The sequence below is a fragment of the Dipodomys spectabilis genome, unplaced genomic scaffold (genome assembly GCF_019054845.1).
Source record: "Dipodomys spectabilis isolate Male_0828 unplaced genomic scaffold, ASM1905484v1 ptg000034l, whole genome shotgun sequence".
In the NCBI taxonomy this organism is placed as follows: Eukaryota; Metazoa; Chordata; class Mammalia; order Rodentia; family Heteromyidae; genus Dipodomys; species Dipodomys spectabilis.
Window position 1 is genome coordinate 2,230,059 of NW_024870711.1, and position 16,110 is coordinate 2,246,168.

General features: G+C 42.6%; 1 protein-coding gene across 1 annotated transcript in view; it reads left to right on the plus strand.

Annotated features, from left to right (window-relative positions):
- The window catches only part of Tbxas1 (thromboxane A synthase 1), a 140,851-nt gene that overhangs the window by 46,089 nt on the left and 78,652 nt on the right, over positions 1-16,110 (plus strand). Inside the window, exon 4 of the mRNA XM_042677300.1 lies at positions 11,439-11,535. Within this exon, the coding sequence (XP_042533234.1) occupies positions 11,439-11,535 (97 nt within the window). The remainder of the gene's footprint in view (positions 1-11,438; positions 11,536-16,110) is intronic.

Here is a 16,110-nt window from a genome sequence, read left to right on the forward strand (position 1 = left end):
AGGTAAGAAGGCACCCCACTCCCAAGTAGAACAGGAATCTAGAGCTACAACTTGGGAAGGATTGTACCTATGATGGTGGAGAAGGCTTCCTGCAGGAGGCGGTACTAGAACGTGGTCTTCAAGGGTGAATGGAGAAGGAGAGGAAGAGGGCAGTTAGGAGAAAGACTTGAAGATGGCATGGGAAGGAAGCTGACAGTTGCAGAGGGAGGCAGGGCTGGATCAGCTGGCTGCTGTCATGTCATGGAGTCCTGGTTGCCAGGCTTAGGATTTTGATGTTTGTACTTTTTGCTATGAGCTGGTTAAAGCTATGTCTTATAGATTGGCTTTTTTGGAGTCCTGGGCCTTGAACTCTGGGCCTGGGCACTGTCTCTAAGCTCCTTTTGTTCAGGGCTAGCACTCTACTACTTGACTACATACATCACCACTTTGGGCTTTTTCTTTTTTTAAAAATTTTTTATTTTTTGTGAACATACTGTACAGAGGGGTTACAATTACATGGGCAAGATAATGAGTACATTTCTTATCAAGCATTGCAGCCTCCTCCTTTGTTTACCCTTCACATCCCTTCCCAGCCTCCCCCCCTCATCCATTACCCCCCCCCCCTGCACCAAAGTTGTAGAGTTCGTTTTTTGACATGACAACTTGTACTTCTCATAGTTGCATCGGGAACTTTGGGCTTTTTCTGTGATTAATTGTAGATAAGAGTCTCATGGACTTTACTGCCTGGGTTGTCTTCAAGCTGCAATCCTCAGATCTCAGCTTCCTGAGTAGCCAGGATTACAGGTGTGCCACCAGTGCCTGGCTAGACTGGCTTCTTGATGCTGACAAGGAAGTGGATATGAGGTGCAGGATGTTTATTAGAGATCCTTACCTATGAAGGGCAGATGGCAGGAGCTGAGAAAGTCATTCCCTAATTGGACCAAGTGGACACCTCCATCCTTCCTTTCTGAGTGGAAAGGAAGAGCGTGAAGAGGGGGGTGGGGTGGCAGTGCCCTTGGGCAGGCAATGTGGCTTCCTGCAGCTAAAACCAACAGCAACAGAGCTGACAGCTGCCTTTGTAGCTGGCGACAAATCCTCCCCTGAAGGGAGGTCTGGGTGACAGACACATCATCCACACTTCCACAATGTAGAAGCATATTCAGATCAATCAGAAGCATTGGGTTGAAATAGAGGGTGAGCCATGGGTTCTGTGGGTTCCATTCTCCAGCAGCCTTTTTTATTTAACAACTAGATCTGAGATTCCCTCTATTTGGGTCACCTTAAGAGTAGATAGGTGCATATTTGATGAAGCCAGTCAAAGTACTCCACAGGTGGCACTTCTCCTGGTGGTAGAGTGAACAGAATGGTTAGAGAACAGCCAAGGCTTTGAAAATAGGGAGACAAATGTGAGTAAAGAGAAATCAGTTCTGAGGTTTCACTTCTGAAGTTTCAAGGACTAGAAAGACAGACTCAAACCATCCTTGTACTTTTCTCTATTGGCCCAGTGTTCTGCCAGCTTCTTGGGGGATGTAAGGAAAAGTAAAACAGGCATGCCTAATAAGACTAGGCAGAAAGTATATAGGAGGATCATAGTCCATGGCCAGATGAGCAAAAAGAGTAAGACCCAATCCAAAAAAACTAAAATGAATGGGTTGGGGGCATTGTTCAAGTGGTAGGTTGACACCTAGAATGCTCAAGGCCCTGAGTTCAAACCTCAGTACAACCCCTCTCCCCCCCCCCCCCCCAAGAAGAAGAATGAACAAGATAGCCTCATGAACCAATCAGAGATAGAACCCAGGACTCCTAGGGCTAAGGCTTCTCTAGAGTACTATAGGAGGCACCAGGACCAGAGGAGTCCCTATAAGGTAAACTTCTGAGAATTCCCAGCCCTGGCCTTATTAGCTTTCTCTGGACTTTTGGAAGTTGTGAGTCTCTCAGACACTTATCCACCTCTCCCCATGGAGCTTCCTGATGATACTATATATACAGTGCAGCCAAAGGTGAGGTGTGAGGTCAGGACAGCAGTTCCCCTGTTAGCATCCTCCACCTATTGGGAAATGAAGCAGTTACTGAGATGCAGAGTTCTCCTGCTGATGCCCTGTCAGTAATCTCTTGATCTCTCATGGGTACCAACACAGGGGCAGCCTACATGCTGGGCCCTTTGTATTTTGTGGCACCCATTTGTACTCATGGTGTCCATGTTCACATACAACTTCCCTACTGACAAACTTCTTGTTTAACCTTCAACATGGTTTCATTTATCAAAGGAACAGGCTTAGGACAGCTGAGATTTGCTTAAGGTGACACAGCTAGTAAATTGCAGACAAGGCCTTGAACCAAGTCTAAGTCCCTCAGACTTGTGCATCATTTGGCAACTTCATTGTACCCCATGTCAGCCTCAGTGGGCCAAGCCAGTGACACCTCCCCCACCTACCTTGATTCCTGTTCAAAATTCACCCACAATTATTGGAAAATAATGGAACATTGGAAGACATAACATGAAAAGTGGCAGGGACCAAGGCTTGTGGCTTCCTCCAGACATTTAGGAATTTATCAGCAGGACCCAATACAAGGCCTACCCCAGAATATGTGCTCAGTAAACACTTCCAAATGTACCAATTAATGCTAAAATTATTAACAGCTATTGCTTATTAACAGGACTGGACATATTATTTTACAGTGTGCTTTTCTACTCAGCTGTGTTCTGCCCGAGAGTGACCTTTCCCCTCAGAGCCTTTATAGCTTAGTCACCCTGGCAGGGGGGAGGGCCTTCTGGAACAGGACCAGGTCACCCCCAGGCAAATGCCAACCATCTCACTTCCTTTGGACCTAATGCAGCTGTGCTGTTTTGGCTGAACTAACTGGTCAGTTGTTTTTGTTTTTTTTTTTTCCTTTCAGAAAAGAAAACCACTAATTAAATGAGTCAAACAAGTGTTATTTTTGCCTACATAATACTTCGCTGATTCGCCCACGTTTTCTCTTCAACCAGGTGTTTTCGAGTTGAATAAGCAAATTATTATGTACATAAATACGTATAAATGAATAACTGGTTACAAATTCCATGCCCCTAAAGGAGTCCATGTATAACTTGAATTAGAGGAGAACAAGACCTCAACCTCCTTAATTGGGCTCAAGGTTTTCTGGTCCATTAAGCAAGGATCTGCCCAAAACCTCCACCTTGAAAACATGAGGTTTGCAGAGTGCGGGGGCTGCTTGCCCTGGGGCTGGGTCACAGAGGAGGCGGAACCGGAAGAAGAGGAGATGGCGCATGCTCAGTGATGACAGGCAGCTCTGAGACTGAGGTCAAGGCCTTCATCTTGGGCTGTCTGTATTTCCTGTTCCCTGTCCGTTTTCCACAGAACTGGGTGTGATGATAGAGGAAATGTACTCAGTAAATGCCCACAATTGTGGCTGGGACCTCTAAGGGTCTGAGAATGGTCTGCAAACCTTCCAAATACTTCCCTGACCACCTTCGCTTATAGAGAAGTTTCCTTGCACCAGAGAGAGGAGACAATGTTTGAAAACCATCATTACATTCCTTCTGAATTCGTTGGAACCATAGGATTTAGAGCCACAGCAAACTGCGGAGATTACCTAGACTTAGTTCCAATATTCTGCTGCAGCCCAGAGAGTGTCAGGATAAACTCCTGATAAACGCGTGACATGGTTCCTCTCCTGAGTGGGGGGGGGGGGGGGGGGTGGAGCTGGAGAGTGCAAGTCCCCCCCGTGCCCAGGCCCAATGTGGCCCTGCATTCATGTTGTCTTGGTCCATTTTTCTTTGCTATAACCAAATGCCACAGGCTGGGAAACACAAAGGTTTCTCTAGAAAGGTCCTTGGAGGCTTTAGAGGCCCAACACTGATGGATGGCATTTGGTGAGAGCCTTATGCTGGAGGTCCTTTCTGTAGAAAGGGTGGTACCAAGCATGGCACAGTAAGAAGAGCACATCTAAGAGACAGCGTCAAACTGGATTTCATAACAAACCCATGATCCTGAATGGACCAGTCTATTCACGTGCAGAGCCTTCATGACCTAGTTAGGGCAGAGGTCTCACCTTCTAATATTTTGGGAAGATTAAATTTCAGCAGGAGGTGGGGCAGAGGCATTCAAACCCTAGAACATTCCAAAGTTCAAAACTGAGATCAGATTGTTTCAGAAAAGAAAGCTCTGAGGGGCAGGATGGCCTCAGGTCTTTTCACAAGGTTGAGAAGGAAACAGGGGGACCATACGAGGTAGGACGCTGTGATTGTTACTAAGTGATAAAAAGCCAAAGTCAAACTAATGTCAGCACAACTAATTGATTTAAGCTGCAGCAGGCAAAGCTCTGAACTTGACTTTGTACTTTCTTTTTTTTCTTTTGTCGGTCATGTGGCTTGAACTCTGGGCCTGAGCACTGTCCCTCAGCTCTTCAGCTCAAGGCTAGCGCTCTACCACTTGAGCTACAGCGCCACTTCCAGTTTTTTAGTGTTTTATTGGAGATAAGAGTTTCACGGACTTTCCTGCCCAAGCTGGCTTTGAACCACGCTCCTCAGATCTCAGCCTCCTGGGTAGCTAGGATTATAGGCATGAGCCACCAGTGCCCGGCCTTGACTTTGTACTTTCTAGACAGTGTCTCTGTGCAGCTTAAATCTCTGTTCCTTCTGCACATAGATTCTCTCCATGTATTTGAAAAATGGCTACCATCTTCTACTTCCCATTGTGTAGCTCCAGAAGAAACAAAGAGCTTTTTACCCCAGCATCCAGGTACAAACCCCAATGAAGGATTCTGACTGACCCTAATTGGGTCATGTGTACAACTTTTAGACCAGTCATGGTTGCCCAGGAGACAGATGCTATATTGAGCCATGCTTGGATGGTGACTCCATCTCCATGACCAGTTCTCATTGATAGCTTCTTCAGAACTATTCAGAATGGGAGAATGGCTTCCCAAAGAGCACGGGCAGAAGAACAGGATGCAATAATTTCAAGCATCCAAAAGAAAGGCTATGTGTGCATAAGCCAAGCTTCATTGACATTCTTCTCTATTCAAGATCTTTCTAGGAGCCCCTCAAACTACAGATGAGCATTTTTATAAATATAAATTCACAAGATTGCCCAATTTACATGTAAAATGCGGCCAGTTTTCTCCTGAGGTTCATAAACCAGCACTGAAGCAATTCTGAAGGAATTGTTTCAAAATTGTTTTTAGCATTAGCAATATTACTAGGAAGAAGTAGAAAGGCTCCCAAGGTGACTACTTTGGAAGGACAACTTGGATCAGAATATGAAAGTATTATTTTGTTTTTATTTTTAAATCCAAATTGTGTGCAAAACTATTTGGACTAATAATAAAGTCAATACAAAATATCCCTCAATATCTATGCATCCCATTAATGAAACTGCTTTTCATTCATATCTAAGAATTTAGGGCTTCTGATATAGTGACCTTACCTGTAATCCCAGCTATTCCGGGGGTGGAGATTGAGAGGATCAGGGTCTGAGGCCAGTCAAGACAAAAAGCAAGAGATCCTTATCAAAAATAAATAAAGCAAAAGGAGCTGGAGTAATAGCTCAAACAGTACAGTCCCTGCCTAGTACAAGGCACTGAGTTCAAAACCCCCTTGTTACCCCCCCAAAAAAATTTTTTTAAAGCATTTAGGGAAATAAGAATGGCTGAAAATGGCTGGGAATGTGGCTTAGAGGTAGAGTGCATGAAGCTCTGGGTTCGATTCCTCAGTACCACATTATCAGAAAAAGCTGGAAGTGGTGTTGTGGCTCAAGTAGTAGAGTGCTAGTCTTGAGCAAAAGAAGCTCAGGGATAGTGCCCAGTCCCTGAGTTCAAAACTGACAAAAAGAAAATGGCTGAGAACTTTGGTTAAATATTTGTCAGGTTTTTGCTGTCAGTCACATCAGGACCCCTTGGGAGCTTGTTAAAATAAGAGGTGACCACTGAGATTCTGGTCTGGGGAGCTTGGGTGGGGCCAGGCACTATTATTTCCTGAGTAAGCAACAACAACAACAACAACAAACTACTGGTTTTTGACCAACAGCTATGGCTCTAAGTCACTGTCCTAGGAAAGCCAGCATTGGTCAGTGTATAACTAGATCTTGCAAGAGAATCTGAGTGTCGGTACAAAAGTCGGTTTCTGGTTCCAATCAGGCCTGGTAGATCTGATCACTAGATAAGGGTGTGACTTGACTAAGCTTCTGGGAGACTTGTTAAAAGCCACTTTTATTTTGAAATAATTATACTCACTGGAAAAAATGTAAAAGGACATCCTGTGAACTCTTCATCCAGCTTTCCCCAGTAGTAATCTCCTGGTAAAACCGTGGTGTATTATCAAAACCAAGAAGTTAACATTGGTTCATACACAGAGTGTATTCAGACTTTATTCAGGTCTATATGTACTTGTGTGTGTGCACATATATGAGTGTGTATGTGTGTGTGTGTGTGTGTGTGTGTGTGTGTGTGTGTGTGTGTAGAGTACCTATGGCATGTCTGTCTCTCTGCTAGTACCACACAGTCTTGGCTACTATAGTCAAATCTTGGGGATCATTTTCACTGATCCCTCCTGCTCTAGTTTTATATTGGTAAGATTTAGTTAGTTATTCTAAGTCCTTTCTCTTTCCATATAAATTTTAAAGTTTGTCTATATCTGAAAAATCCTTGCTGGGAATTTGGTTGGAATTGCCTTACACCTATAGGCCACTTTGTCATCTTTAAAGCATCATTGAATCCAAGAATACGCTACATCTCTCCATTTCCTTAGGACCTATCTAATTTCTTTCATCAATGTGGTAAATGGTATTCTGTTTTAATTTTGGCTTCCACCTGTCATTGTAGTATATGGAAAAGTTGCCAGACATGGCAGCCCATGTCTGTAAATTGGGAAGTGGAGGCAGGAGAATCATTATTCAAGGCCAACTCTGCAAAAGTTAGCAAGATCTTATCTCAAAAGGAAGACATAAACAAAAGGACTGGGAGGATGGCTCAGGTAGCAGAGTACTTGCCTAGTGTACTCAAAGCCTGTGTTCAATCCCTTGCAGTAGAATAGAAATGCTATTGATTTTTTTCATATATTGATCTTGACTCTTGCTACCTTTGTACTATTCCTTAGTATATTCTCTGTGGACAATCAGTTATGAAAATAGAGACAATTTTTAATTCCTTTCCAATCTATATTCTTCTGAATTCTATTTCTTGCCTTATTGCACTGGCAAGCATTTCTGGTATGAAGTACTTCCCAGTATGGGGAAAGCATTCTTTCCAGTGTTACACCACTAATTGTGATGTTAGCTGTAGGGTTTTGTAGCTTTTCCTTACAAGCTGGAGAAGTTTCCCACTGAGCCCTTACCATTTTACCGTGAGCAAGTACTGGGTTTTGTCAAATGATATGATCACATTTTTTTGCACTTTTACCGAAGTTAATATGATAGATTAGATGAATGATTTTTAAAATAATTGAAGCTGAAAAAAAAACTTTGCATATCTAGTATAAGTGGTTATGGTAGATAAGTCTAGCTTTCATGTTTAGTGTCCAGGATGTGAGATGCTGATCTGTGCTTTTCTTGTTTGTATCATCTTCACCTGGCTTTGATATCAAGATAATAGTAGCCTCACACAGAGTCCAGAAGTGTTCTCCTCCTCTTTTCCTTTCTGAAGGAGATTGTATGTTCTTACTAGTTCTTTAAGTGCTCTGTACTAAAGTGAAACACTGCAATCATCTGGACCTGAAGAAGTCTTTTTCGGGAAATTTTAAACTGAATTCAGATTTTATGTTCATTATTCAGATTATGTTCATTTTGGCTGAGCTTTAGTCATCTTGGATTTTTTTTTTTTTTTTTTTTGGTTTGTCATGGGGCCTGAACTCTTGGCCTAGGTGCTCTCCCTTAGCTATTCAGCTCAAGGCTAGCACTTTACCACTTGAGAGACAATGCCACTTGCAGCTTTTTCTGCTTATGTGGTGCTGAGGAATTGAACCCAGGGCCTCATGCATGCAAGGCAAGCACTCTACCATTGAGCCACCTTCCCAGCCCCTCCTCTTGGATTTTCAAGAAGGTGTTCTATTTCTAGTTTTCAGAAGCAACAGGGCAACATGGTTTGTAGTGGTCCCTACTAAATCTACAGAGATGATCTCTTTGTTTCTGATAATGGTCATTTCTATCTTTTCTCTTTTCATCTTTGTTAATATTGCTAGAAATTTATTGATTTTACTGATTTTTCCCATGAGAGTCACTTTAAAGAATCAATCAATCAATCAATCAATTTATCTATCTATTTATCTACCTATCTATCTAAATTGGTGGTACTGGGGTTTGAACCTAGGACCTGTGCTTGCCAGGCAGGTGCTCTACCATTTGAGCCATACCCAAGCCCTTTTTGCTTTTAGTTTGCTTTTCACATAGAGTCTTATACCAGGCTGACCTCCTTTATCAATCCTTCTATGTTCACCTCCTGAGTAGCTGGGATCACAAGTATGTACCCACCATGCCCAGCTTGTTTCTGAAATAGGGTCTTGCTAACTTTTGCCTGGGGTTCCCTCCAATCATGATAATCCTATTGCTACATTCCAAATAGTTGAGATCACAGATATGAGCCACCACATCCAGCACAATTATATTTCTATTGTTTTCTGTTTCCACTTTATTGCTGTCTGTGCATATCATTCTTTCCTTCTTTCTACATAGTTTGGGTTTTTTGCTCTAGTTTTTTCTAGTTCCTTGAAGTAGGAATATAGATTATTCATTCAAGATCTTTTGTAAGATAGTGTTCAGTGTCATGAATTTCTCCCTTAGCATTGGCTTCAGCTGCAACTCCATACCACATTGTTGTTACTTCACTATTGTATCACATACATATTTATAGTAATATATGCATGTATATTCCTTTAATCCCTTATTTCTTGTTTTAGCTTTCTTGCCATCTTATGGGTTAATCATTTTACCTTCTTATGGGTTACTTAGACATTAGTGTTCAATTTCTGACTTACTAAAACTTTTTTTTTGGTCGGTTGTGGGGCTTACACTCTGGGCCTGGGCACTGTCCCTCAGCTCTTCAGCTCAAGGCTAGTGCTCTACTGCTTGAGCCACAGTGCCACTTCTGGTTTTCTGGTGGCTTATTGGAGATAAGAGTCTCTCAAACTTTCCTGCCTGGGCTGGCTTTGAACCATGATCCTCAGATCTCAGCCTTCTGAGTAATTAGGATAACAGTTATGACTCACCAGTGCCTGGTTTATTAAAACTTTTATATATCCCTTTGTGCAACTTTCTCAGTGGCTGCATAAATATACTTACATAATTTATCATAGTCAATGAATAAGTATGCCTCACCATTCCACGTGATATGTAGAAGCTTTCCATTTTGGTTCCTCTACCTCTTTACTTTTAAATACAATTATACAAGTATTCCTTTAAGTACCTTTGTCACATCAGATGGGGTAGTAATTTTGCTTCAGTCATCAAGGACAATTTAAGAATTTCGTGAGAAGGATAATCTATCATTTTTATCTATTCCTTAGTTCTTCTTTTCTGAAGTCCTAAACTTGCTTCTGCTTTTCATTTCCCTTTAGCTTTCCTATAAGAGTACTAGTGGCTCATGCCTATAATCATAGCTACTCAGAAGGCTGAGATCTGACAATTATAGTTCAGAGGCAGCCCAGGCAACAAATCCACTAGACTCTTCCTCAATTAACAAGCAAAAAGTTGGAATGGAAACATAGCTCAAGTGGTAGAGTACCATGTAAGCAAAAAAGGCAAGCAAAAGCATGAGACTCTGCATTCAAAACATGGTTCTAGCACAAAAAATGAAGTAAGATCAACCAGTGATAAGTTCTCTTAGCTCTTCCTTATGTTATTATGCTATTATTTTCCTGAAAGTTATATTTACCAAACAACTTGTGATTGAGGGTTGTTTACTTTCAGTACTTAGAAAATGTACTACTTCCTCCTGGCCTCCATAGTTTCAGGTGGGAAATCTGCTGTCTCTTGTATTGTTGTTACCCATAACTAATCCATAAATCTTCTCTGCTATTTTCAAGATGACTAATTTATTTTTTAGTTTAGGTTTCAGAAGTTTAATTATGATGTGTTTTGGAGTGGAGTTCTTTGATTTACTCTATTTGAGGCTCACTTAGCATGTTAAATCTGGGGAGATTTTTAGCTCTTACTTCTTAGAACTCAAGTGACTTTGAAGTTCATTTTACTCAGAGTAGGGTCCAGGAGCTCCAGAATCCTTCAAATGGTACACAGAATACTGTAAGCTGCTCATCTTTCTTAAGAAAATTCCCAAGACATTCCATACTTGCTGTAAGGTTAAAAAAAAAAAAGTGAAAAGAAACTAATTGTATCTTCTCTTCCCTTGTACCACATCTGCTAAATTTCAGTGGTCCAAAGATATCATCAATAGTTTTAGAAAGTATGATCATTCAAGTGAATATTTTCTGAGTTCCTAATAAGTTGCAGATAAATACATTTTAATTTTTCCTTAGTGAGAAGGTGAAGAATTAAACATAAAATCAACATCATTTCTGGCTTATGAAAAGTCCTGAGTAAGAATGCTTCTGGAAAGGCAGATTTAATGGATGCTTTCCCCTTCCAACTTGCTCTCTGCTTGTATACTAGGTAGGAATGTGCAGTACATGATGAGCCCATCCATCCTTACAATGTTCTGCCCAGTTGCTCATCAGCCACTCATTGTGCTCCCTGGGAAGGCTTGGCCTTGCCAGTGCGCAGGATGTCTCCTCTGCCTGGCACACTCTCATCTCTTCTGGACTAATTCCACCCATTGTCAGAAATGTGTTTGGGTTGCATTGTCTCTAGGAAGTTTCATTTTCTCTGCTCGGAGCATTAAGTCGAGCTCTCCAATGTGATTTCCTCTTGGTCCCTCCTCTCAGACCATGAGAGCCTTGAAGGTTGGAATGGGGTTGTAGTTGCTTTAGGCCCCAGTATGGTCATAAACAGAAGCTCTCTATATAAGCACTGTCCCTTGTCATAGCTTACCACCACCAGCTCTCTGGCCGAGCCTTTCCTCCATTTCTTTCTTCACTCCCTGAGTATCTGCTAAGCTTCTTCATAGGAAGTTGGGGAAAGTAGATACCCAGGCTTTCCCCAGCGGTTTAAATAATCTTGTCCTCACAAACATCCATTTATTCATTTGCTCTAGGCTATTTTAGGTGATTGTTCTTCAGTTGATGGAATGCCTACCTTATGGACTCCTTGCAATTACATTAGTTTCTGAGTCTCCAGGGCAGGGTATAAGGAAGCATTCCTCCTATGTTAGGGGAAAGAATTTGATGTAAGCTCCCCATAGTACCACTGGGTCCATGAGACATGGTTTCTTCATCTTTTCTACATCTTTACTTCCGATTTTTTTAGTCTTTATTCTAATCTAAGCTGCCTCCATAGTTTTTTTGGGGGGGGGAAGAGTTGAAAAGCAAGATGAATAAAGGCAACTTGTCTTAGTCTTCTTTTCATTGCTCCCAGGTACTATCTTGGTCGTCAGATGTATATTGTCATCTCTGAGCCGGACATGATCAAGCAAGTGCTGGTTGAGAACTTCAGTAACTTTACCAACAGAATGGTATGTAGTCTTCTCTCTGTGTGATGCTTTAGCTTCCTTCTTTTCTCTTTCTTTTTCTTCTTCCTTCTTTCTTCCCTCCCTCCCTCCTTCCCTTTCTTCCTTCCTTCCTCCCTCCCTTTCTCCCTCCTTTCTTTCCTTCCTTCCTTCTATCCTTCCTTCCTTCCTTCTTTTCTCCTCCTCTCTCTCTCTCTCTCTCTCCACACACAAACACACACACACATACACACACATTTACACTGATACTGAGGCTTAAATTCAGGGTCTCACACTCTTGCTCACTCATCTTGCTTGCTCACAGCTGATACTCTACTACTTGAGCCACATCTTCAGTCCAGCATTTTGCTTGTTAATTGGAGTTATCCTCTTGTAGGCTTTTCTGCCTAGACTGGCTTCAAACCACAATCCTCCAGATCTCAGCCTTCTGAGTAGCTAGGATTCTGTGTGTGGATTCTAAGTGAAAAGAGGCTGCCAGGCTATGTAAGAGGGGAGTGATGGATTCTCTTATCAGCTTGAGGACCAATTCCATTCAAACTTGAGCTCCTCAGTAAACTTCCACTTTGAAATATATGGGGCTGCTATAGAAAGGTGCCCATTCAAGAAACACTTTCAAGAAAGCTAGAGTACCAGATAATTCAGCATCAGGAAAGATGCTAAAACCAAGGAGATTTCTTAAAGCTGTGTTCAAAGCTCTAGAGATCTTAGACTGCACAGACCACATGACTAAGAAATACCATGCAAGGCTAACAAATACCAGTGTGAAAGCAAAATTCTGAGGATCTTATATTTACATCTTTCCCAGAAAGTATGAAAGTATTAAGGCTGGAAAGGGAAGAAAAACAACATTTGTAGGAAAATCTGTTCCCACATAGGAGTCTGTGAGAGGCTCTTTATGTCAGTTCAAGGCTCCAGCCTACTAAAGGATGTATATGGTTTAGAGAAGCGCTTTCCTTCTTTTTATCTTTGATGAAAAAAAAATGCTCAAAGAATGGGATTGAGGCCAGAAAATGGTCAATGTTGGTGTTGTTAGTATTTTTCAAAAGGGAGAGAGAATTTCTCACGGAGAACTTCAACAACCTCATGATCATTGTTGGAAAAAGTTTAAAGAATTAATAAACAAAAGCTGTGAGCATTTAATCATTGTGCCAACCATTTTTCTTTGGGTCAAATTAAACTCCCCTTTCCATTCTTATAGGGACCTAATGCATTTCTCCTTTTGTTGATTATTGGGCTACAGGCCAGGCTCTATCTAGGTGCTAATGGTGAAGAAAGAAAAGGCTCAGTCTTGACCTCACAGCTCACGCGCGAGGGAGGGAGGCATACATACCGGTGGGAACTAGCACAGCACAGAATGGAGAAGCTCCTGCAATGGAAACTTGTACCATCCAGATGTGCACAGGGGAGGGGCTGGTTGTCTGTGCAATCATGTGACCTGAGTTTTAAAGAATTCCTAAGCATCAAGGCTGAGTGCAGTGGCTCATGTCTGTGATCTCACCTACGTGGGAGACAGAAATCAAGAGGACTGAGGTTCTAGGCCACCTCTGGCCAAAAAAGTTAGCAAGACCCCATTTTAACAAACTAGCTAGGTATGAGGGTCTGTGCCTGTCATTCCCAGCTATACAAGAGGCAGAGGTCGGAAGAGCACAGTCCAAGTAAGCCTCAGACAAACACTAAAACCCCAGATGCAAAACAAAGCAAATAATGCAGGTGTAGCTTAAGTTGTAGAGCCCCTGCCTAAAAAGCATGAGGCCCAGTACTACCAAGGGAGGGAAGGAAAGAAGGGAGGGAGGGAAGGAGGGAGAGAGAGAAAGAGGGAAGGAAGGAAGAAGGAATAGGGGTCTTTGTGTGTTCTCTTGCTTGAGCCATCCAGAGTTCTTTTTTGTAAGATTCTCTGACACTGGGACAATCACTGCCTTCCAGACGAGGAAACTTAGGTCCAGGACGCTACATGACCACAGACTGAGTGGAGGGAGACCAAGTCCACACACCCTTCCCAGCCCAGAGCTCCTTTGACTGTGCTACCACCATGGCAGCCTCGGGACCTTTCTAGGTGACCAGGTTTAATGAGGATCATTTGCCACTCACCATTTGTCTGCCCTCCTTCATTTCTTCCAGCCAAGTCCCTGAGTCCAGGGTCTCAACCTCAGTGAGGTTGGTACCAATTTCCCTTCTCTTCCACTCCCACAGAGGAGTCAGCATTTTGCACCTGAGTTCCCCAAACAGGACTTCAGGACTCTGTAACTCAGACCTAGGCTGTGTGTCTTGATGAAGGGTCCAGATTCTCCATTCTCCCCCCAACTTGTTCTAGAGAGCTTGACTCCAGTACCTTTGTACACGCTGACAGTCCCCAGACTACCAGGCAACCTCACAATAACTCAATTGTTTATTAGCAGCGTGAAATTGAGCAAACTTCTTAACTTAGTCAAGCTCCTGTTCCTCCTCCGGAAAAGGGTTCTGTGCTCTACCTGCCTGGAATGTTGGAAAGCTGAATGGGCCACGCGGTCACGCCTGTGGGCCAGGCCCTGTACAATGGTGGGCAGTTGAGAGAAGCTGTGAACATCTGATCTGAACAAGAAAATCTTTGACCTCTCCACATCTGTTCAGATCCTAGCTCTTTTGTGCATGGTGGTAGGGCTTGAACTCAGGGTTTCACTCTTCCTAAGCAAATCCTCTACTACTTAAGCCATGTCTCCAGCCTTTTTGTGCTTTTGTTATGTTTCAGATAGGACTTTGCATTCCCCCCACCCCCCACTCCCATGGGGCCAGCCTGGATTACAATCCTCCAATCTACTCCTCTACCTCGAACCACCTGACCCTGCCACATCATTTGACATATTGCTTAAGATGGGGTCCTGGGCTGACCTTGAACCATGATCCTTTTGACCTCCGCCTCCCTAGTAGTTTATTGGCTGAGATGACTTCTTGCAAACATTTTGCCCAGGCTAGCTTCCCACTGTGATCCTTCTGATCTTTGCCTCTCTAGTAACTGGAATGATAGGCATATGCCACCATACCTGGCCTATTCTTTAAGGCTTTCTTCAGCTTCTGCCTCTTCCAGGAAGTCTTCCTGCCTCCATCCACATTCACTTTTCCTCCTCACTGAACTTTCTCCTCTCACTTACCTGCGTGGCTCATTCATTCAAGGGGTCCCATTGTGCTCTCTACTATTGACAGTAAAGGAACACGTGGGTTTGGTCCTCACTGAATTCTTAGTTGTTTGGGACTAGGAACTGCTACTTCCTTTTTTATGCCGCAGTCCCTCTTATACTTTCTACTTCCTTTTTATACCATGAGCCAAAGATAGAATGATCAGTCAGACTCCAAATGGGATTGAATCTCCAGCAACTTGACATTCTCTCCAGAAGTGAGTGACTCCTGGTCCTGGAGCTTCTGTGCCCACCTCTTCTTCACTTCTTCATTCACGATGAGGAAAGGGACCCTGTGGGGCTTAAATGTTAGAGCACCAAACTGGTAAGCACTAAGTCCTGAGTTCAGATCTCAGCAACACACACACACACACACACACACACACACACACACACACACACACACACAAATAAGAAAAGAATGGGAGAGAAGAAAGAAAAGAGTAAGTCAACATAAAAGGAAAAGAAAGAAAGAGAAAAAAAGAAATGAGAAAAGAAAAAAGAGGAAAGTGCAGTTTAGGTCTCTAGGAAACCCTAGCTTATCCTTTAACATCTGGGAGTATCTCCACTTGGCTTTGTTTATGGCTTTGAAGCCACTTCCATATTCATGATTTAAAATCTAAAAAAACACAAAAAATAAAAAAAACACCCAGCCCTCAGTAACTCAATTCTTTCAAAGAAGTCACTAGAGTAAGGTTTTCTCCCAAGTTTTTGAAAGTCAAATGAACCTGGGCTTCCGAGAATTCCAGATTAGCCAGGCCTGGTTTCCCCTTTTTGACTCCACGCTGCTGCTTTCCATCTAACAAGCCGTTTACTAAATGTTCAGTGAGTCCTCATATCAGACATTGGCTCAGTAAACATTAAACACTTACTCCATGCTAGCAAACTCCAAATGGTCCCTGGTGGCACAGAAATATGACTTTGATGCATGAAGTGGGAAGGAACTTAAATAACACATAGTTTCATTGTTCATCAATGGAGAGCTTGCTCTGAGCACAGATCCAGGTCTAAGTTATGGGTTTGAGTGAGAGAATACGGATGGGAGGTGGGGTGAAGCACCCCGCTAACGTTGGAGAGAACTCCCACTTTCATCAGTACTGAGAAAGCATTTGAATTTCAAAATCATTGAAGGAAATGTTTATTTTTTCCCATTCACATTTTTTTTAAGACACTTAAGCCCATATAGCTTCTCTCTCTTTTTTTAAATGCTCATTTCCTGTATGGACTTCCTGGACTACTGTTGGTGCCTTCAGTCCTTCCAGAAGTTTCTCTATGTTTGTGCAGCCATCGTTTACCATTATAACTTAATCTTAGCATTTCAAGAATGTCAATTGCCCCAGCACCTTGGCCTGTGAGTTTTTTTAAATTAGTGTGAATTTGTTCTTCTTGGTTATGATAAGTCATGAGGTTGGCTTAAAAAAAAATATCTGTG